The sequence below is a fragment of the Tachysurus fulvidraco genome, chromosome 14, assembly GCF_022655615.1.
Source record: "Tachysurus fulvidraco isolate hzauxx_2018 chromosome 14, HZAU_PFXX_2.0, whole genome shotgun sequence".
Taxonomy (NCBI): domain Eukaryota; kingdom Metazoa; phylum Chordata; class Actinopteri; order Siluriformes; family Bagridae; genus Tachysurus; species Tachysurus fulvidraco.
The window spans coordinates 19,378,876-19,401,740 of record NC_062531.1 but is presented as its reverse complement, the minus strand read 5'-3'; the positions used below and the strand labels follow the sequence as shown (position 1 = coordinate 19,401,740).

The 22,865-nt window shown below is 40.9% G+C and overlaps 1 protein-coding gene across 3 annotated transcripts in view; it reads right to left on the bottom strand.

Annotated features, from left to right (window-relative positions):
- The window catches only part of mib2 (MIB E3 ubiquitin protein ligase 2), a 62,410-nt gene that overhangs the window by 18,230 nt on the left and 21,315 nt on the right, over positions 1-22,865 (bottom strand). For all 3 annotated transcript variants that reach the window (XM_027166803.2, XM_047823005.1, XM_027166804.2), the window contains exons 2-12: positions 18,882-19,292; positions 17,416-17,587; positions 9,385-9,491; positions 8,086-8,280; positions 6,766-6,908; positions 6,532-6,639; positions 4,544-4,648; positions 2,810-2,972; positions 2,157-2,290; positions 1,208-1,356; positions 636-792 (exon numbers count right to left, since the gene is read on the bottom strand). In XM_027166803.2, the coding sequence (XP_027022604.1) occupies positions 636-792; positions 1,208-1,356; positions 2,157-2,290; positions 2,810-2,972; positions 4,544-4,648; positions 6,532-6,639; positions 6,766-6,908; positions 8,086-8,280; positions 9,385-9,491; positions 17,416-17,587; positions 18,882-19,292 (1,844 nt within the window). The remainder of the gene's footprint in view (positions 1-635; positions 793-1,207; positions 1,357-2,156; positions 2,291-2,809; positions 2,973-4,543; positions 4,649-6,531; positions 6,640-6,765; positions 6,909-8,085; positions 8,281-9,384; positions 9,492-17,415; positions 17,588-18,881; positions 19,293-22,865) is intronic.

Here is a 22,865-nt window from a genome sequence, read left to right as displayed (position 1 = left end):
TTGGCTGAACTATCTAGTGAATAGAAATATCCACTGAAAAAAGGTTCAGTAGGTATTTGGACAACACTACAAACCTTACACATAATATAATGCACTATGGGATAGGACAGGGAACAAAATCTGACATGGTTTATGCCTTTTTGTGTGCGTGTGTGTATTCCAAATCTCCTTCAGGGAGCTTTTCCACTCCAGCTGAGCTCCCACAGTTCAAGTGGAAAATGTGGAACGCAAAGGCTCAGAGCAGAGCAGCTCAGCAGAGTAGCTCGGCAGTGCGAGACAAAAATCAGCTGTGTGTCACTGCAAAGACTGAGAACAAATTCAGAGAATGGGCTAATTTGCTAATTGGCCCTAATGATGCAGATAAGTCACAGAAAGCACAGCAAGTAAAAGCCAGATTTCCCGGTCGAGTCTTTTCCTTTTCTTCCTTTTACTTGCAGTGGTAAAAAAAAAGTTGAGATAGACAGAAATACAGGCAGGCAGACAGATATGTAGAAGTTTAGACAGATTGATGGCTAGAGAGCTAGTCAGGTCGTTACTTTATAGAGCTTTTTAAGTTAATTGCCTCCAAACTGTACTGTTTTCTACACTTGCCTATCCGTTCCAAAGGCCACTGTGTCTGCATTGTGCATACGTACCTGCAGGTTGACATCAGCAGAGTGCTCGGTCAGTACCTTCACCACGTCAGTGAAGCCCTTGTTGACAGCGATGTGGAGCGCTGTACACATGGAGTTGTTCAGCAGGTTGACGCCGGCCCCTTTGCTCAGAAGGAGGCGTGCGATTTCAGCTTGGTTCCTGTACGCGCACGCATGCACACACACAAGCCATACATGCAGAGACATGCAGCATTGATGCCAAGCTGAGCTCAGATACACATCTGAACTAATTTTACCATAAAAATAAAACCAAAATTCTTAGCCAAACTATGATGAAATCAATGGAAATGACTGCATATATGGGAAGGTACTTTTGGTCAAATAGGTCAAAAGACCCATGAATGAATTTTACTATGATTAGTATCTCTCTATAAGTTTTATGTTTATCTAATGAATCTGAACAAATAAACTAAGGTGCCAACCAATATACTGTAGTGTGCTTGGACTTCTAGAGAAAACACCTTGGGTGATCAGACCCCCAAAAATATTAGTGACAATAAGACTCTCAATAAAACCCAGTTAACGCTACAAGTCCTTCACAGATTATTATTCACCCGAAGGCTGTGTAGTGCAGCGCGGCATCTCCGTCTTCATCCTTGGCCTCAATGCTGCTGTTGGCCTGCAACAAGACCTTCACTACTTCTATATGACCCTGGTGAGCAGCAACCTGGAGGGCCGTCTTCCCTTGGTTCTTTATATCCACCTATAAAAAAAGATCAGTCAGTATATAAAGAGCATCAGTATTGTTTACGGATGGTCAGGAACTGATTAAGATTCATCATCAAGCCTTTCACAAACTACTGCAACAAAGATGGAAGTACAGGATTGTACAGTATAAAACGTCTTTGTATGCGTATTATGTAGAATTACAATTTCCCTTCTCATTTAAAAAACGCTGGTGTAGAAGAACTTGATTGTCCTGCACAGAGCCCTGACCTTAACATCATCGAATACCTTTGGAGTGAACTAGAATGCTGACTGCACTCAGACCTCCTCATGTGACGTTGGTGCCTGGCTGAATGATCACAAATCCACACTACAGTCCAAATTCCAGCTAAAAACTTTCCCAGGAGAGTGGAGGTTATTAAACCCATAAGCACATATGGATGTGATGGTCAAGTGTCCACAAAATATACCGAGTTATGCAACCTTTTTGCTCATAGATCTCACACACCTGGAACAGGTTCTTCTTGTATTGTTTTGCTGAAACTCTTAGTAGTAAAAACACCTACAATAAATCTCTATAAAACCTGTACTCATGTCCGATGAATGTGAATTGAAGAGGGCTTTGTCTGAAAGAGTGTTGCAAAAACGTCACATGACACCTTTTGGCCCAAATCTACAAAAATTATGCTGTGATTTAAAAATGTTAAATAACAGATTTTGCTCGATTTTGTAATAACTTATGCAACTGCAAATTTGCGATATCCTGGAGGGGTTGGTAAAAGGAGTGGGCTGGTAAAACAAAATCCTTTAACAGTGTCACAACACCATGACGCCTACCTTCTCCGGATGTTTCTGCACTAGTTCGCGGACTTTAGCAGCGCTGCCGTGAGCGGCTTCGATGACCAGGCGGCCGGGGTTATCCTGCTCCGTGGACTGAGACAACAACTTCTCCAGGATTGAAATGACTGTAGCTGAAACAGAAGGAGATAGAAAGAGAGACAAAAAAAATCTTATTTACTCTAAAACCTTTTACAGACATTCTCTCAACCCCAAAGCTGAACAGACAGTCAAATGAGTCAAAATGTCACAATGCACTCGTGGCCTGTATTTTGCTCAAATGTTCTCGACCCCTGTCATGTGGGAGAGAAGAGCTGAGTTTGCTTGACATGAGGAAACATTTGGTTAAGAACAAATGGAAATCCATCCATTTATTTATCCATCTCTGGAGGGTGTGAGCACTCATGGAAGAAAAAGGGAGCACAACCAATGTTTTTTTAGTCATGCAAAAAAACAAGAAATAAGAATAATAAATGTTGTGCAGATTCAGAGACAAGGCAGAGCAAAGCATAAATGTTAGCTGTGCTTTAAGCAAGAGAGGACAACAGAAAAAAAGAAGAGAGAGAGAGGAAGAAAGAGGGAGAGAGACTGAGAATCATGAGGCATTCAAACAGGCGATGTGATGGATGGAGATGCGGCTGTTTCCTGCTTACTTCTTGATTCACTTGGATTCTCAGCCGTCATCAGATTGGCGTCCACCTCGCCGGGCTGAGCCGAGAGACATGCAGGGTTAAAAGTCCACGTTTGTCCTCCAAATGCGACACGCAGGTCACCATCCGCATACACTTTCAAAACCTTGCCAACCTGACCCAGGGCCTGATAAGTGCGCGCACACACACACACACACACACACACACACACACACACACACACACACACACACACACACACACACACACACACACACACACAGACAGAACAAAATCTGACTTAATACCGCTTTATCCCGAAATCCTTCGTCTAACATTTTCAAGGAGCACCAAATGACTTTGGTAAACGGAAAACAAATCACACACAACTAATCTCATTTGTGCTTCATAACGGTCACATGTTAAACATGTCGGTGAATTTGAATAGAACTTTATTGTCATCTTGAGGGAGAAGTGGGGACAGGGAGAGAGAGAGAGATAGAGAAAGAGAGAGAGAGAGAGAGAGAGAGAGAGAGGTGGCTGATAAATTCCCATGAATCATGCAATCCTGTCCTTTCTGGATCTTCCAGACAATAAAAACCATTAACATCTTCTTCTAAACTAAATGACTTCTCTAATAAAATGAAGGTACTACTGTTTACTCCCGTGCCTTATAACCTGATAATGAGCAATTAAGTCCCGATCATAAGCACGATCATTAAATATAATATACAAAATGACATTTTATACTTTGTATAATAAATGTCATGGTGAGATAAAGAAACCCCAGTGATTCAAATGAAACAGAAATCGTAGCACATGACGTATTTGTTAATAAGCTGCACATTTCTTTTGCTGGATGATAGCTCGGAGTTCGGGGAGGCAGAAGCGAAACAGGACAAATAATTCTTGGTTGTTGTCCACTGTGAAAACGTGGACAAAACAAACACACACACACACACACACACACACACACACACACACACACACACACACACACACACACACACACACAATCCTTGTATTTTAATACAGAGAAATGACAGTTGTACATTTATTTTTTATATATAAGATATATTAGTGATACAGATTAATTATGTAGATAATGACAAGGAACACAAGCTAAAAGCTAAATGTCACCTTTATGTATAGAAGAAATCATATGAAATATTTAATAATTAGCCTTGGCCAAAAAGTTCCATGGGCAAATTCGGTGACATTTCAAGCTTACTTACTTCCCTGTTTTATTACTGTGAAAGATTTGTAAAAGTTCAATGCTTTAATCTAATAATACCTTTTTTTTTTGTTCCACCAGTCCATATCAAACTGAAGAGGCAGCTTTGCCAGTAAAGCTTTTATATTTAGATATTTATCTCTCTGTGTATACACATAACTTAGATTTTATTTCTATTTGAATTACACCCCCCCCCCACCACACACACACACACACACACAAACACACACACACACACACACACACGGACTGTCTACGTCCCTGTTTTGTTTCAGTGTAAATGGAGCAATTGGCAAAAGAAATTCTTTGCAAATTAAATTTTTACTTGGCCAGTAAATCAGAATCTGATCAAGTTTGCAGGAAAGAGCGGTGTTATATAGCGCTGTGCGATACGAAACCATCTGCTATCCATGTTTGAAATGAACCGGTTTAGTTAGACGTACTTTTCCGTGGTGGTTAAAATTATACCGAGTGTGTTTTTGTGTAAATTTTCACGCCGTGTGTGTTAGGATTGAGGAACATACAGTCGCCATGCTGTCAGTCCATTCTCCGTGGCCGGCTTGTAGCCTCTTCACAGTCTCGATGTCATCCAGTACCCTCACGAACTCACCTACTGCAAAAGTATTCACCTAAAATAATACAGACAGAGATACAAAAAAGTGCTCGATCAGATCAGACATCCCAGCAAGAGCTAAACCTCTATTATGTGACCAGCGACGTCTTTAAACACAGACTAGGGATTCAGCTAATCACCGGTGTGCAGTGTACTGCCACGTGCATGGACGTGTATGCTCTGATTATCAAGCGCTTTACCTTTCTTCATACTTTAGGTCAAGAACATGAGCGCTTGTGTTACTTCAGTCCTTATGTAAACAGTATTCTCTGAGATTAAAGGTACTGTAACACGAGGAATGCACAGGGAGCTGCTCGATCCACTACTCATGTAGGATATTATATCGTAAATCAGACTGAAATCAAATGAAGGTGAGAAGTCCAGGATGAAACAGGAGATATATTTAATAGCCTTGCCCAATTGGGAGAAACAGAGCAGCTGTAAAACATATATGTTGTAACCCAACCTCTCCCACTGCACATTAAATCAATGCCTTATACTTTTAGATTGTTCCCAGGCATCCATATGTACAATGGCGTGTTAAAAAAATGACTACATATAATTAAGAAATGCTGTTATGTTTCAAGGAAGTACACATGAAGAGACTGGAAGTTACTGTATATTTACCAGAAATTCTGTTTGAATCCCACTTTACTGGTGCAACTCCAGCTTTATTTGCAGCATGTAAATTTGTGACGTTCCTATGTGGGTTTTTTTTTTGGTCCAATTAAAAATTTTCATTACAAAATTTTGCTTCATTTAGCGTCCTAAAAACTTTGCTTGGTTCCTCTTTATCCCATCTTTATTAATTCTACAACAGTGCGTTTCTGACTTTTTTTGAGGCACATATAGAATTTATTTTTCTTAAGGGTTCTTTGAATAGAAAAGAGCTCAGGTGAGTTCAGGTTCAGTGAAAGTTTATATTAAATCTACAGCATACAAATTCATATCATAAATGCCCATGGTTTTGGAATGGAAAGTCCAACAAGCTGATACAGAAGTGAGGGTCAGCTATCTGCATCTTTTTAGCATAAAGGTATAATTGTGGAATAATATATCTATCTAGAACCTACTGGTCCATACAGTGTCTTCTGGAGATACAGAATCATCCGAACATGACAGACCATTATTATCTAAATATCGTCTGATGAACCGTTTGTCACCCGAGAGTGGAGTATCGTGTGGCATTGGTTCGCTGAACGTAACCAAAGATAAATATTTAAAAGCTGAACAATCTTGATTTTCCTTGTGGGTTTTATGTACATGCTATGTGGTGGAGCTGAGTCATAAAAGGTTCCATCTGGCTCGCTGGTTGGTCCTGACACTCTTAAAAATAAATACATTTTCCAGGAAGCCATCGCAGTGAAACCATCGCAGTGAACTATTTTTGGTTCCCCAAAGAACCATTCAGTAAATGGTTCTTAAACTAAGAACTATGAATTGCTTTATTTTTAGGGCCATAAAGTACAGTTTTATACCCAAAAGAACCTTTATCCACTACAGAGAAGCTTTTATGCAATGGAAACATTCCGTGGATGTTAAAGGTTCTTCAAAGAACCACACACCATGACAAAGAACCAATTAAGAACCTTTATTCTGAACAAGGTCAGCAGGGACCCTTAATGATTCAACAAAGGATGTTTAAGGGTATATGCTTTATTTGTTTGTTTGTTTGTTTGTTTTTGTTTATTTATTTTGGTAAATTCAGTGGTTCCTGTACAGTCTGGATTTCTCTGTAGAACACTATGGCAGATGGAAACACACTGTTCTACACGAAAACTTTACAGTTTTACTCTTTCAGAGAGGGTTTCAGGAACAACAACTTTATGAAGCTCAAATTTAAACTACAATATAAAAGAACCCTCTTCTCTGAGATTGTACTAATCTCTCTCTGCTTACTTTAGTCAGAGCTCCTGGGTGGAAAGTCCAGCGTATGTTGTTGCTGTACTGAACTCGCACATCCCCTCGGTCCGTTATCCTGTGCACGGTCCCGATTCTGCAGATGTACTGTTTGGGTGAAGCACAAACCTAATTCATTTACATTTGCTCTGAAATTCTGTCAAACAAGAAGTTAGCAATATTAAGCTTTTTAGGTAAAGGTGAAGCCATTATCACATTATGTTCATTATTCACCTCTGCCATTTTAGGATTCCAGCCTCCGTGTCCTTCCTGCATCTGCCTGAGGATGTCCACGTCCAGCAGGCATTTTACCTTATCGCCCTGCTGGAACGTGTGCCCATCAGCACTCTCCTGCCTCTGCAGCTCTGCGTGTTCACCTACAAACACAAGCATGGAGGGAATCTTATACTTCATGCTGGAAGATCAGTGTTTAAACTAGCTAATTTTATTATTCGGATATCTGTTAAAGAGCGGATATTTGCTTAACCACCAAGAAGAGGTAGGAAAATTTAATATGGCGTAATCAAGTGTCATTTTCCACTGTGATTAAATGTTCCTCCTGTCAGCAGCGGGCCATGTGTTCATGTGTTTGACAGAAGGAATAAACAGGAGAAGAAATGTCTTACTGAATGTCAGCTCAATATATCAGCTATAATATGTTGGATTTGGTCATCTAGAGCTACATTCATACTTGTGTCCTCACTCCAGAAGTGATGATTTTACATGGCATGTTGCACATATTTAGAGACGGGACACGTATTAGTCACATGTGGATTTTTCTGGGCTCCTTGTTCAGCTTAGGTAAATCACTAGCATTCTGTTCATGCCTCCATGGTTGCCTGTTATTTCTTAAGCACTTAAGTAGAGGTGTCCGAGACGGGTATTTTTAACAGCGTCTAGACCACTGCGCTTGCCTTTAATCCCAAAATAAAATTTGAAGAAAAGGCTGAGGTCACGTTTTGTTTCAAATGTAATATGATAGCATCGAGAGGCATTTAAAAATTAAAAACCAAAAAAAAAAGGTCTAATGATATATGATGATGTGAATGAAAAGTTGGCAAGCACTGAATTAAACATTAATTATTTACATTAAATTACTGCATGAATAGTCCTTGCTGTAATTATGACATAAATCACTACAAAGTTTAACAATGGTTTCCATCCTTATTTCTTAGCAGTTTAAATAGCAGCAATTGATCCAGTACATGGTTTTATGTTGCATTTTAGATTTTTTATTGTACTCTGCCAGTTTGTGCACACAATTTAATGATGCCACGAGATGCTAAATCAAGGTCACTGTCTATTTAGAAAAATCTAGGTTTTGGCTTATTTGATGTAATCAAACACTAATCAGCTGCAGTAGGTTTTATAATTGGGTTTGTTTTATTAATGAACCTTTCTGACGTGCTGTACATCATCGACCTACACGACAAATAAATATGTATAAATATTTGTCACTATATCACGTAAATGCGTTGAGATTTAGTTAAGGAACCGAGACTAATAGATAAATTATGAAAAAACATCACAGCAAAATTTTCTCCCCATTCACACCTAGTTTGGGAAGGTGCTCCTTGTAGTAGAAGCCTCCTTGGCCATCTGAGACATATTTGAGGTCCACCTTGCCCTTGTGCCCCATCCTGTAGACGTTGGTGGTGCCGTTGGACCAGGTGACACTGGCTACGCTGCGGCCCGACTCTTGGTCCCAACCTCGAATATCGACAACCTTCCCGATCTTCCCCTCTCCTCCTGTTTGAGGAAGCGACAACAGAGAAGCAGACGCACAAGCGTGCAGTGATCTCAACTTCACGAGTCGGAGGAATCTAATTATGGGTATGGGTTAACAAAATTTTGGGTTATGAGAGAAATTTCTGTATCAAATCAATAATTATACTAGCCGCAGAGAAATTGTACTCTATCCAAACACCAGTACTACCACAAGTAACAACCACAGCTATATACAAACACACACACAGCTTACATACAATTTCGGATACTAATATAAAGAAATATTTACAAAGCCACCACCTGAAAGAAGTTTTTAGGGTGACAAGGTTACAAATGTAGCATCAGAAATTAGAAAGAAACAGTCAAACAGCATAGGGCATTGAAAATGAAGGAGATCGCAGGGGGAAAAATGGCAAGCTGTTTTATTATTTTTTTTAATTCATTAAATTTTTTTCTTATTCACACTCTGTGGGCTAGAGCAATTATCACCAGCAACCCACAAGAAGATATTTTACAAGCACAGCATGGACATTTTGACTCATTTAGCATCAAAGACATTATGCAGTAAAAGAAGATGAAAAAAAAGGGAGGGTGTTCAAATTATTGAGCATTCCACTTCCATAGGTTGAATAGTCGCATCCCCCTGGGAGGCTGAAGACTTGGCTAGAACAACAGAAATAAAAGTTCTACCATCCAACAGTTCTACCCTTCACAACATAGAGGAAGATCAAATAATACAATACAAAGTGTTCTTTCCACGAAATACATAAACAATAAGCAGGGAGCTGCGACAGAGCCGCTTCCCAGTTAAGACAGTATTGCCAAGTGGTGATAAAACAGTAATTGCTCTTAACCTGCATTCCAGGGTGGTTTACTGAGGGCTAAATTTAGACGTTTAGCCTTCGCTGTGGCACCGAAAGGCAAACGCTCGTTTGAGGTAAACGGCCAGATATCTACCAACATGGGAACGTGCCTTTTTTTGGAAGACATCTGTCGAGCATACGCTACCACTGACTTCAAAGGCTAACTTGGACTCCGAAACCAACCGCAAGGAAACCGGGTTCAAACTTTAAGCATGTTTAGAATTAACTAATGAAGCAGTGCCATGTGCATGTTGTTACTCACCGTCTTGGTTGCCCCAATCCCAATCGGGTCCACGCACGACTTTAACGCCCTGGAAGATTCCTTTAAGGATTATCCGGGATAGGTTTTGCCTCGGTGCCAAGCTCACTCTGAGTCAGGAAAAAAAAAGGATGTTATAAAATTAGATTGACCCAAGACAATAGCTGATGTCTGTGAGCTAATGTATGTGGAAGAGGGCAAAAATAGTCCATGTCCTCTTAGTGTGTTCCACTGCCCTGTGGTGCAGCAGGAGCAGCAGTTTGAAAACATAAGGTTGGAAGCCATAGAGTGTCTTGGAGGAAGCATGTGCTAGGATTCATCGTTTGTGTTTTGTTTGCTGACGTATAACTGGGAAATCTAGGTGTTGGGTGTGACCAAAATTTGTAGAAAATGCAGAAAATTGGGGGAAAATAATAATAATTATAAAGCACATCCTGTCTATAAAATACAAGCTATAAAATAGCCAGTGTATCGACACAGCAATGCTAATTACATGCAATTCTGATTTCTTTTCAGCTGGCAGCTGGGTGTCATGTCACAATGGAGAGCTGGTTAGTGAGTAAGAACTGACAAATAACGAAAATGATCATGTCATTTCCACTTCAGTAAATTTTACTCATGTTCAGTAAAACTGCTTCATTTCAAGCGTGATATTCCGCCTATCTCACTTGAATAAGTGGTCAAAAGTTCAGTGTGTTATGACTAATCTAGACATGGTGTCACTTCTGTTTTTACAGTTTTGCTCTAAAATAACACTCAGCTGACTCCGTCATTACACAGTATGCTGGAACGTAACCTTTCCAACAAGCAAGCTGCAGTCATTTCAAATAATTGGTACATCAGAGATACTGTAAATTGTCCTACATGTTATGTGATGAACAAACAATTAGAAATACATGGATAAAGGAATGAATGTGATGTGATGGTTCTGTGGTTAAGGCTTTGGGTTACTGATCAGAAGGTCGGGGGTTCAAGCCCACAAGCTGCTGAGACATCAACTTTGGGTCCTTGAGCAAGGCCCTTAACCTCACCTGCTCCAGGGGCGCTATACTATGGCTGACCCTGCACTCTAACCCCAGACTCATAATAACCTGGGATATGTGAGAACTTTCATTCATTTCACTGCATGTCATACTTGTATGTGACAAATAAAATTTGAAATTAAATTATAAAACTACACGGCAGTGACGTTTCCTTCTGTCTAGCGTTGATGTGGCATGGAATATCTTGACTCACACATGTGCATGCACAGTGAGAACCTGACACAGATGGTAGAAATTTATTTCAGTGTAAACATCAACGTAAGCAAATGTGCTTGAAATGAAACAGATTAAGAAACTAAGCAGCCATGATGAAAGAGAAAAATAAACAGAGAAGAATAAAAGAAAGGTGACAGAGGCTTTAAAAAAAGAGGAAAAAAAAAAAGAGCAGAAAAACACCCATTGCCTCAGATCAGCTCACGCCAAAAACGGACAGAGCCAACATGTGCTTAGCCGTGATCCCCAGTTAAATACAAGCCTTGTGTTTCTCGTATGTCTCTCATTCCCTGAATGTATGTACATCTTAGTGATTCGATTTCTGTTCCAAAATCAGGACGGATTAGTCAGATCTTGAACAGCGGAGTACCCTCAATTTAAAACATGTGCAGCAAAGGGAAAAAAAAAAAAAGAAAAAGTAAAATCGCTATACAGAATGATTCGAAGACTTGCGTTATCGACAAATGATAGCAGATTTGCTAGGCAGCTCTTTCAGGTTTTCAGTTGCAAAACCTTTCAAAAACTTTCCCTATGCTGAATTAGGAATGCAGCCACATACGTACCTGATTGTAAAGATGCGGTCTGATCTCGGTGCAAAAGAACTGCCAATTCCCATACTCTGCTCAGGTCAGTTTGCCTGGCGCATGAATTCTGACATATCCACAGAATGATGTAAATTAGCTGTAACGCGCTCAGCGTTTACTCCTTTTAGGGTAAATGAAACTATCTCAGCGTCAGTTTCTGACCGTTGGACATGGTTCTGAATATTCCGTGAGAGAAAGGTAAAGGAGACGGCTTGGCGTTGGAGGTTTGAAACTAAATAACAGCAAATCTCTAGTTTAATTAAGTAAGCTAAGGTAGACGTAAGAAGGCAGGGGTCATGTGTTCATGTGTAATCTCCCAGAGGCTGTGTGCTTGCAAAACGAGAGCAAGTTCAAGAGTTGAAACTAATCTCCAGACGCTAGCATAGAAAACAAGAGAGCACGAGGCCTTATTATTAGCGCGCACAATTTAATGAGCTCTGACAAATCCGGCAAGTATGTCCATTAATATGTCTGTCACAGTACATAAGCTTCTTTAAAAGGTTAATCTTCCTACATTTCTAAAAGGGTTCTACTTGGAAACGTTTCTCAAGAACTCGGTTGTAGATGAGACTATTCGAATGTATTGCTGATTTTAAGATCTCTCGTTATCTGAATGAGCCGATTTCCGTGTCACAGACTTATTCTGGGATGACAAAATGAGTTCCTGCCTCGACGTGATTTTCTCGGTGACAGATGCTCCGATATTTTTAAGCATGCTAGATCTTCTTAGAGATTAATCTTGTATTGGGAGCTGGTCTACAACAAGCTCTGTGATTTAGCAAAGAAGAGTCTCAAAGCTAATCAAATTCATTTGCAGTCATGAGCTGCATCCGTTTTATTATCCATTTATTTGTGTTGGAGGATGAGGGCAAAGCGTAAGCCTGATAATCAGTCTTATCAATTTTATCAATTTTCAATTATCGATTTTTATCAATCAATTTTATCATTTTGTGATGCCAGAAATGAACGAAAAAAATCAAGCAAACTCAATGATATTTGGAGGAGCTTGCACCTTTCCAAAATTACTGCAGATTTTCCACGGACTTGGGCCAAGACGTGTGACTGAGTTGTTGCTATAGAAACGATAACGTATTAGAATACACACATTGGTATAAATTTGTGCTTAGCCTTGCAATTGGACTGACTTTGAGCTGCTGAATCGACATCTCCAACCAATAACTAATCGGAATTGTTTTTGACTGTGCTGTGCTATGAAGCAAGATGATCTCTTACACAATACATCTTGTTTTGTTAGTGACAATGCGTCAACCACCGACAGGAGGCACAGAGTGTGCTGGACGTGTTATGATGGTCACGTGACTATAATGTCATTTACACGTCACTAACCTCCCAGCTTAACACCGAGCAATCGGAAAGCCTTACTTGTACCTACTAACGGGCGTCAGCGGAAATGGAATAGACGCCTGTTTATTTCTCAGGATAAGGATTAGCAGCTAGCAGGCACGGCAGAAACTAACTAGCGTCAGGCGTGAGCTGATTAACAAGCTGCAAGGGTTGTTTTGTTTCTGTCTCTTGGCGAACATACAGGGCCATATGCTCTTAAGCTGCAACACACACACACCTCAAAGGACATGTAATGTGAAAAACAGTATCGTACACACAATGGTCATATCTTCTCCGATGCGCACACAGTCCGTGCTTCATCTTGCTTTTTCGAGTAGACTCTAACCTGATTAGGTTTAATTACATAATCATTCCGTCAAGAAAAAAAACCCTTATGTATAGAAGACTCATTAAACGAAGAAGCGATGTTCTTTGCGATTAGAGAAAATCGTTTGATTTGTTGGACACACCTACAGTTATCATCACTCTCAAATGAAGTCCCATGTGCACAATTATCCGAGCGTTACACATCACACAGCGTGTGAACTTTAAGTTTGCGCCGAAGCACGGTGCTTGCTGTTGTGTTCGTGCTATTAGCCGGGTAATCGAGTTTTCCTCCTGAAGATTCAATTTTAGGTGCAGATGGAATCCTTTAATACTATTCCATGCTTGTTGATTCCCTCCAGAAAGCGCTAAGCTAATCAGATCCAACACTAATCCTGCTTTCAGTTCTTTTTTCTCACAAATCATCCATTAATGTCCTGCTTTATCAAACATGGATCCGTGCTAAATACAGACAAACACTTCAGGAAACCTTATGAATATCACATTTGTGTGTGTGTGTGTGTGTGTATGTAATATATCATGGATATATTTCTATGAAAATATGTGTGTAATAGGTGTCTGTGTGTGTGTGTGTGTGTGTGTATACACACACACACACAGACACCTATTACACACATATTTTCATAGAAATATATGCATGATATATTGCTGTAATATATGCACATTTAAATTGGATGATGTCCAAACAATGTATTTTTGAAGAGTGCACCTGGTGATAAAAGCAGCATTGTTTTTAAAAAGTACCCAGTTTCATTGAGTCATCTACCATGCTGGCCTCAGATTCCTGTTTTTGGCTGAAAGGAGTAAAACCCGATGTGACTTTCTGTTGTAGCGAGTCCATCTCAAGCTTTGACATGTTTGTTTGGAGATACTTTTCTGCTCTCCACGGTTGTAAAGAGTGATTATCCAAGTCACCATAGACTTCCTGTCAGCTTGAACCAATCTGGTCTGATGTCTGATCTCTTTCCTCAACAGACCTTCCAACCTCCTGTTCAGTGGATTTTTTTCCCCTGCATCATACTGTGTCATTTCTAGAGACTGTTGCGTGTGAAAATCCCACACAAATCCTCAAACCAACAAACCCTTCTGGTACCAACAAACACACCAGAGTTAAAGTCACAGAGATCAAAAAATGAGCTTTTCGATACCAGCTGCATGCGTATTAAAATCGGCAAGGCAGAGTCTTATGTAATGCTTTATACAACTTCCCAAGAATTTCTTTCCACCCTCACAGCCTGTACATCCACTGTACTCGAGTGTGTACACAGCGCTCGCTCAGTAGACGGAGCCCCTGGGGTCAGTCACTGTTTCACTGGAGACAAGCAGATTTCCTGGTTTATTATCCATTTCCTTATCGCGGTGGTTCATATTCCGTTTAAAAAGGAATTTAATGAGAAGCGAGTGCTTTTGAGGTCTCTGAGTCCAAAAAACTTCTTCTGAAAGACTGAATAACAAACAGCTTGATGTGGCACTTCTATAAAAACTGTCGTACATGCCGTCTTTTTTCCGAATGGAAATCCAGGCTTTGCACGTGTACCTATGCAAATTTAAAATGCCGTGGACTCTATTCACTGAGCAGCAAAAGAAGATCTTTACAAAGCAGAAAGTACTCCAAAATTATATTTACATACCTGAATGTGTACTGTATCAGATAAAATTGGGATAAAATGAGACTCGTTTTAGTATCAATCCACCCATCCATAACTGGAACACATTTGACTAGGATTTCTATACTGGGGCTGTGGAGAATCTGCTCACCATGAGCATCACTGTGAAAATCACTGCGCTGTCACAGAGGTGAGGAAAGCAGAAAAGGCCACCAGGACTTCTTTGCCTGTATCTCAGAATCCTACAGCCAGCAAAGCAGGACCAGGGATCAGGTCCAGGAGAACCATCAAAGATTTTCCCAAAAATCTAGAAAGTGCTACCAGATCCATAGGGCCAACACTGAGAGGCTCAGTGAATGAGAACACTGTACATTCCTACCACACACACACACACACACACACACACACACACACAAAGTTTAAACAATAGGAACATTTTTTCCACACAGCATAGTTGTGTATAAATAGTATACCTCCCATTACATTCTATTTATATTCATTACATTCTCCATAGACTGCCATATTATATTATATTATATGTCCAAGTATAAAATGAAATGAATAAATAATGGAATTTGTAAGAAAAATGTTTTCTAATGGACATATATAATAGAGTGAGCAAGTAATTTAATACGTCAGGATTACAGTTTTGATTACTTTAAAACAAACAAAAATAAAAAGGTCGCACAGCTGATCCATTTCTATCGATGACGATGTTGGTGTCGACGATCAGATTTCAATTCAAACCGATATATTTGTATCACACTTTGAACCATGGATATTGTCTCAAAGCAGGTTTGGGTTTTGTGGTATAAAAAGACATAATACATGCCTATTCATCATGTGTTCGAGAAATAGAACCTTGAAAGACGGAGAAGCCGAATTACAAAGGACGAGAGTCGTAATTCGGACGTTTATGTAACAGAGCTTGCTTTGCTCTTCACGCCTCCACTGTGGTCCTTATTAAGATTATATTTAAACCTGACTGTTCTAGATGTCTGAGTGCGTGTTTTTCGTCACTACACATTAAGCTAGCCATTTCACAATCTAATCCTGGAATTTAAATAAACAAACAAACAAAAACTACACAAGTAATTAAGGTAAGGAAGGAAGTGTGATCTGAGTACTCCATCACTAAATAAAGAAATAAAAACGGCACAATAAAAGGCAGAGGACTGAGACAGAGCTGCAGGAGCCTAGGAGTGTGTGCTGCAAGGACTGTAAGTTAATCTTGTCAGATCATAACCGCCAAATAAGGATCTCCTGTAGAGTTGGCTGGCGAGCTTGGAGCAGATGAGAAAGAAGCGGCCTGTTTACGGTACGAGCCTCCTATCAGTGGTGAAGGAAAGCGGAGGCTGTTCACCACAACCCCGCATGCCTCTAGCACACAAACACGGGACAGGTTCAACTTCAGCTTCGCCACGGTAATGCATTTGCGTCCAATGAAATTAGATCAAGTGATCTGTGATAAGCACGCTAAGGAAAGTGCGGGTTCGGGAAAAAACGCTTCACCAAAATAAAAAAAAAATAAAAAATGATAAAGATTAAGATCATGATGGCAGTGAGATTAAAAACAAATGAATTTATTATGCTAAATAGACGTGATTTCCATCACACAATGACGTTTTAAATTGTCATCTGAATCAATGTTGTGGTGGAAAAACTATTTATATTATAGTTCCGTGTAAAAATCACCACTGTAAAGCACAGATGCCTTTAAACGTAAGGAAAGAGAATATTTCCTCATACTATAAAGAGAAATAACAAGTTTTCAGATAAACAAAGGCAGTCTGTCTCTGTGTAGTTTGATACAGTAAGGAAGATTTGTGAGGAATCCTGGAGAACCTGCCGTGGGTCTTCTGAAGACTTGGAGGGACAAGCATGCGGGTTTTGCAGGTGAAAACCTGACAGCCTTCATTGAGTTGAAAAGTGGGCTGTTACACAACATGTTACATTCTTTACTGGCAGCCAGACATTTTCTTTTAACCTCACGTTGTTTGTTGGAAACCTGAAATGTTTTTTCATTTCTTTTTTAAAAATTTAATTTAATTTAGGATTTTATACATTACAACAGTTTTAAATCTTATGGATTTAATTCTTAGATTTTCCTTTTCCTTATATTTCCTGCTTCAAACGACTGATGCATGTTGGCTAATCACACAGGTGTACATTATCAGAGTATTCCGACTATTATTAGAGGTCTCAGTGGACTGGATTAAAAACACATCTAATCTAACACCTTATTTTGTTCCAAACCACTGTTTGTTTAAGTGCTCGATTGGTACTTTCCTGTCTTTAAAAACAGACATTCCTTTTTATTACTTAAGCTTACAGTCATCCACATGATCCCGTGACAAATATTTGTTCTCTGGTTTACGTGTTTTGGATTCCTCGCAGCTTCTGGGAAATAATCTGCCTTGGTGTTTTCCGTACCACAAGCTGGGCATTTCTTGAATTGATACAAATAGGTGGTTGTAAAATGATTGTTTTACACCTAGCAGCACCTGTGTGCGTTACAAGATCGTAGAGTTGTCATTAATTCAGACAACCCAACAAACAAACATTTTGAACTATGGCTGATCTTATTTTCTGACTTTGCAAGCAGCAAAAGTCTTATTCCTCTAGGACAGGATGCATCTGATGCTCCAAAATAAATAAATATAAATATATAAATATATAAATATATAACTCTTGGCTTTGTGGTATGCTTGTAGTATAAAATCCGTAGTAGCTCTCATTCAAATATGCCGTGCCATAAAATATATGTGGCCCAACCAACCCTATGCGAGTCACCTTCATATGCAAATTTTAAATTGACATTTTTTTCTTTTTGGACATGTGCCATGAGTTGAGTTTGCTCACAGTTGACGAGGACAAGACGGGGCTTGGTATACTCACGGCTGCGAGTGCGCAGTCTCGTAGCGCTCGAAGGCGTGCGACAGGTCGTGTTTGTTGTTCATGTAGCAATGCGTGCACAGGTCGTAGTCGAAGCACACCTTGCATTTCCAACGCATTCCCATGATGCCGTGCTTCTTGCAGCTGTCGCAGATGATATTCGAGTGGCGGACACCTGCGGGATGAGACACACCACACTTGCTGAATTGCATCGCTAGAGCATGATCATGACAAATCATAAACAGTACATGTACACTGGCTGCATGGTTTATGAATTCATGAATGAGGGGTTTCTCATTTATTGAACCGTCCTGACCTCATTTTGTGAAGATAGCTTAAGTCCTCTGCACTACATTTACACTAGAAGGGAGAGGGTGTGTCATATACAAGCTGTTATATATTTTAAGTGCTGACAGCAAATCTACCACGAGAGATGGAACAAGTGTTGCAAGGACTAGAGCTCATGAGAGGACACGTGAAAACTGAGCTCACAGCTCTGCATTCATTTTAAGGCAGTGGATAATGAGCACACAAGAGCTGGTGCCCTTAACCATGTACACTGCTTTTCACTCGGTCTCTCTCTCTCTGGCTCTTTATTTCACATGCTCTTTCTCTCCATTACTCTGAATCATTTAAGGCAGAAGAATGCTGCTTTTAATGGTTTGGGAAAGAGGCATCTTAGCTTAGCAATGAGCATTTACTTGGCTATAAATACAGCCGAGGCATCTGTGTATGGCTAAACTGCTGAAAGAATGTGAGTGTGTGTGTGTGTGTGTGTGTGTGTGTGTGAGAGAGAGAGAGAGAGAGAGAGAGATAAAGGGTAAGTCAGGCAGGCAAACAGACAGCGTCTTTGCAGGAAGAGGAAACTGTATGTGCAGCATGTGCATACTCTTTCCAATCTCTAGCAGGAATGACAGAATTCTATACACAATGACCAGGACTGTGGAATAGTTGTTTGTGTACATTATAACCTGCTCCAGAAGGAATGCTGCTGATGATTTGGCTATCTAGGACCCTGTTTACACCACATGCATTTAACCGTCTAGTTGGCCAGATAAAAATCGGATCGGGGCATCGTTTGGATTTGAACGTCATTGCTGCACCACTCTGGTGCCACCAACCTTGACCTTCAGAGCAAATCTCTTCTGCAGAGTCCAGCAGCACTGTCTATAATATGTTTTGTGTGTGTGTGAATGGAATAACTTTACATTTCTATTCCCATGTATGACATTTAAATATTTTCTGTTCGGAAAAATTTTCTGTTTCTGTTTGGGACTATCAATATTTTTGTTTTTTTGGAACACACGCCGCAAGGTGATTATTTTGTAATGCAGCTATTGGAATTTGCCCATTCAGCAACATAGGCATTAGTGAGGTTTGGCACGGATGTCCCCGAATGTGTTCAGCGCAGTTGAGACAGTTTATGACATATCCTGGGTATAATGTTCCTAGCTGTCCAAAATACTCACCGATCTGTGCGTTGTCATAAAGCAGCAAGTCATAGGCACCTTGGTAGCCGGTGCGATAGTTGGTGCGAGTACCGCTGTCCCACTGCACCACCACTGTCTTGTCAGGTGTGCTGGTGCTGCCCTGTCGCCCCACTTCCACCACTGTTCCCACATGACCCTCGCCATCATCCTGGTTGCCCCACTTCCAATCAACGCCACGCACCACACGCATACCCACCTCCATGGCACCACGGACCGGTGGGCTGGCACTGCCGCTTCCGGCCTCGCTGCTGCGCTTCCGGAGGGGACGCGCAGGCAGCTCGGCGGGGGGATGGGTGGCGGCGCCGCTGCTGGGGCCGCTGTTGCGTGAGCGAGCTGGTGGCAGCGGGAGGGTGCCAAGTAAGGGGCTCTCCGGAGACAGGTCAGGGGTGACTGAGGAGAGAAAGAGTTAGAGAGTTAGAGTAAGAGACATAACAGTTAGAAGATATGATTACAAGATGTTGCATTAGCAAAGACGCTTCAAGATGAGGTTAGTAACAAATGCTTATCAACAACGATAAAACAATTATGGCATTCTTCCCCTCATATACTCAGCACAAATATTGCACAAAACCAGGGTTTTTTTTAAAGAGCGCATCATGTGATATGAAAGCAGGCCAGCAAAACCTCTGACATGCTTTATATAGCAGACATGGATCTGTGTATAAAGAGGGCGAGTTGACTCTATGATGAAATCAGCCCAATCTGTCTTTATTTTTACATCAATAAACACCCTGCTGTAGATGGGACAGAGTTCCCCTTGTGGACATAAATCAGTTTTTGTGGTAAAATTGCACTGTATGACCTAGTAAGCTCTTGGTCCACTAGCAAATTTGTCATGAAGCTTGAGGCCCAGACTGTAAACAGCTATGACTCACTCACACAAATACATATACAATTTTAAAAATAAAGTTTACAATAATTTCCCAAACCAGCTAGTAAAAAATTATTAGTTTCGTAATGCAGGTCAGCCAGTGATTTCATTCTGCATTTAGTTGCAGTCAACATTTTCTGAAAATCTTCCACACTGTCACGCAACTGAAAACCTGACTGACATATTAGGTGGCAGATACAGTAACAGTGACGGATGTTAGGGCTGCGTGATTGTAGTGCGACTGAAAGAAATCACATTGCTAAAGCTTTCATATTCTCTTTAAACTTTCAGCATGAAAATGACATGAAACATGATTGAATTTACCTAAAATATTCTGTAAGGTGCTATGGGTGAATGTGACTGGCTTTAAAAATACATAACAAACGTTGTTATTGGTGATTTGGATATGGATTAGGCTGCAGAGAGAGGTGGACTGATCAGGCTGCAGTAGGACATGGAGGGGACAGGCCACAATGGGGGTGGAGGGGATAGGCTTGCAGATGGACATGGAGGAGACAGGCCACAATGGGGGGTGGAGGGGACAGGCTTGCAGAGGGAGATAGAGGGGACAGGCCACAGTGATAGATTGAGGGGACAGTGTTAGGTGAAGGGGACAGGCTTGCAGTGGGAGGTGATGGGGACAGGCCACAATTGGAGGTGGATTGGGCAGGCCACAGTGGGAGGTGATGGGGACAGATCACAGTGGGAGGTGATGGGGACAGGCCACAATTGGAGGTGGATTGGGCAGGCCACAGTGGGAGGTGATGGGGACAGGCCACAGCAGGATATGATGGGGACAGGCCACAATTGGAGGTGGATTGGGCAAGCCACAGTGGGAGGTGATGGGGACAGATCACAGCGGGAGGTGATGGGGACAGGCCACAATTGGAGGTGGATTGGGCAGGCCACAGTGGGAGGTGATGGGGACAGGCCACAGCAGGATATGATGGGGACAGGCCACAATTGGAGGTGGATTGGACAGGCCACAGTGGGAGGTGAAGTCTATATTATTATCATCCGGTGTTGTGCTGAAATAAGAGAACAAAAATGTGCACAGACTAGTTTGAGAAACTTGTATGTCCTGACTGCACGCCTTTTTGACAATTAATGGCCTTGTATATATATAAATGTCTTTTATTTGACTAATTCTTCTCCAGCCCTTCTCTCTGTTCAGCTGAAGAAGGCATGCATCATTGGATATTTTGACATCACTCAGTGGCCTCTCCTCTGATCACTAGTGGGAGTTCCTATCTTTAGTGTACTGCTGGTTGCCATGGTTTCACCCGGAGCCTACTTGCAGTGTGTTTAAAAGTAATCAGTGCAGTACATCAGTCTCGATTAACACAACTCTTTTTGCCGAAAAACCTCAAATGCAACCCAGAGCCTTGTTCACCCTAAACGTTTCCACTCCAAAACTCTTAATTAGTTTGACTGTGATACAAAATGCATGGCTTGACACAAAAAGAAAGGAGGAGTGTGTTAAAAGGGTGCATCTCTTTCTAATGTCTCATAAAGCTTTGAACAATGCATAAGGAATAAAATAGGAGTGATGTTAAAATAGGGTGATGTTAAGAGAAAAGAATCCACGCCAGGGTGGTGTGATTTGACCCAACGTGAATTGTTTATGCTTGTTTTGTATCTAGAGCAGAGGTATTTGTACTGTGACGCAGGGGACTGACTGCAGGATGTGGGTAAAAGGGGAGTAGGTGAGATGACAAATACCAAGAGATATATGTATAAATGACCTTTTCAAATGTGCCAGCCTTAAAATCTTTTATGTAGGAGCTTTGCATTTTAAACAGAGAATGCAAAAAAGATGTCAAAAGAGCAGTGTATGTTAAATGTTTATTCAAATGACATCACGTTAAGTCACAAACTCTAATAGGTTAATAAAGAGGATTTTAAGTGCTTATGACCCATATTATGCCACTGAAGTTCTGTTCATTTTATTCTCCAAATTCTATTCTTATTTTCCAGAGCTGGCATGAGCGCAGTTTGTAGTCTGCTCAAAAATCAGACTACAAAATATTTAGCCTCCGCCTTGTGTGTGTGGACTTTGCATGTTCTCCCCGTGCTTCGGGGGGTTTCCTCCGGGTACTCCGGTTTCCTCCCCCGGTCCAAAAACATGCATGGTAGGTTGATTGGCATCTCTGGAAAATTGTCCGTAGTGTGTGATTGTGTGAGTGAATGAGAGTATGTGTGTGCCCTGCGATGGGTTGACACTCCGTCCAGGGTGTATCCTGCCTCGATGCCCGATGACGCCTGAGATAGGCATAGGCTCCCCGTGACCCGAGAAGTTCGGATAAGTGGTAGAAAATGAGTGAGTGAGTGAGAGAGTCAATGCCCAAATTTAGGGAGTATTTAGGGATCTGACTGTGTGCATGTAATTATATATATATATATATGACCACATCACATTTCTAGTGTGAACGTGAAAGTATTTCAGTGCGTCTCAAAATGCAGCAACAGACCGATTCATTGACTGTATGAATGGCCGTCTAGAGGACGTGAACACTGCGAGCCTGTTTGAAACCTGAATAATAGAGATCTTTGAATCCAGCTTCTTTCAACTGCAGAGAAAAACAATGTGTGAAATCTGATCAGCAGCCCAATGAAGGCATATTCATAACAGCGTGTGTGAACAGCTAAGTTTCTCGGCTGTCCACTTGTGATCTGATCCTGATACAGATGCCTGTTAATGACAGGTGTGCATCTACAACTCAAACATGTTCCAGCATGACAATGTCCCTTCGCAAAGCAAAGTCCATGAAGGCTGGAGTGCAAGAACTCGAGTGGCTTTCATGGATCCCTTTCCTCAACCCCACCGAACACCTTTGAGACAAACTGCAAGGCGATACCAAAATGATGAAGAGCGGTAAAGGAGCATTACTGAGCAAGAGCAGACAGGAACGGCAGAACTCTCAATGGGAGCATATAGAAGTCTCATTTATTCTATTAATAACCTATAACCTCAGGAAGGATTTTTTTCTTTTTCTTTTTTATATCAAATGAAAATAATTCAGAGTGGAATTAAAGAGCTGCCCTGAGAAGTCTTCGAATAACATCTTAGGTCCTCTTTTCAAGAAGTTTAA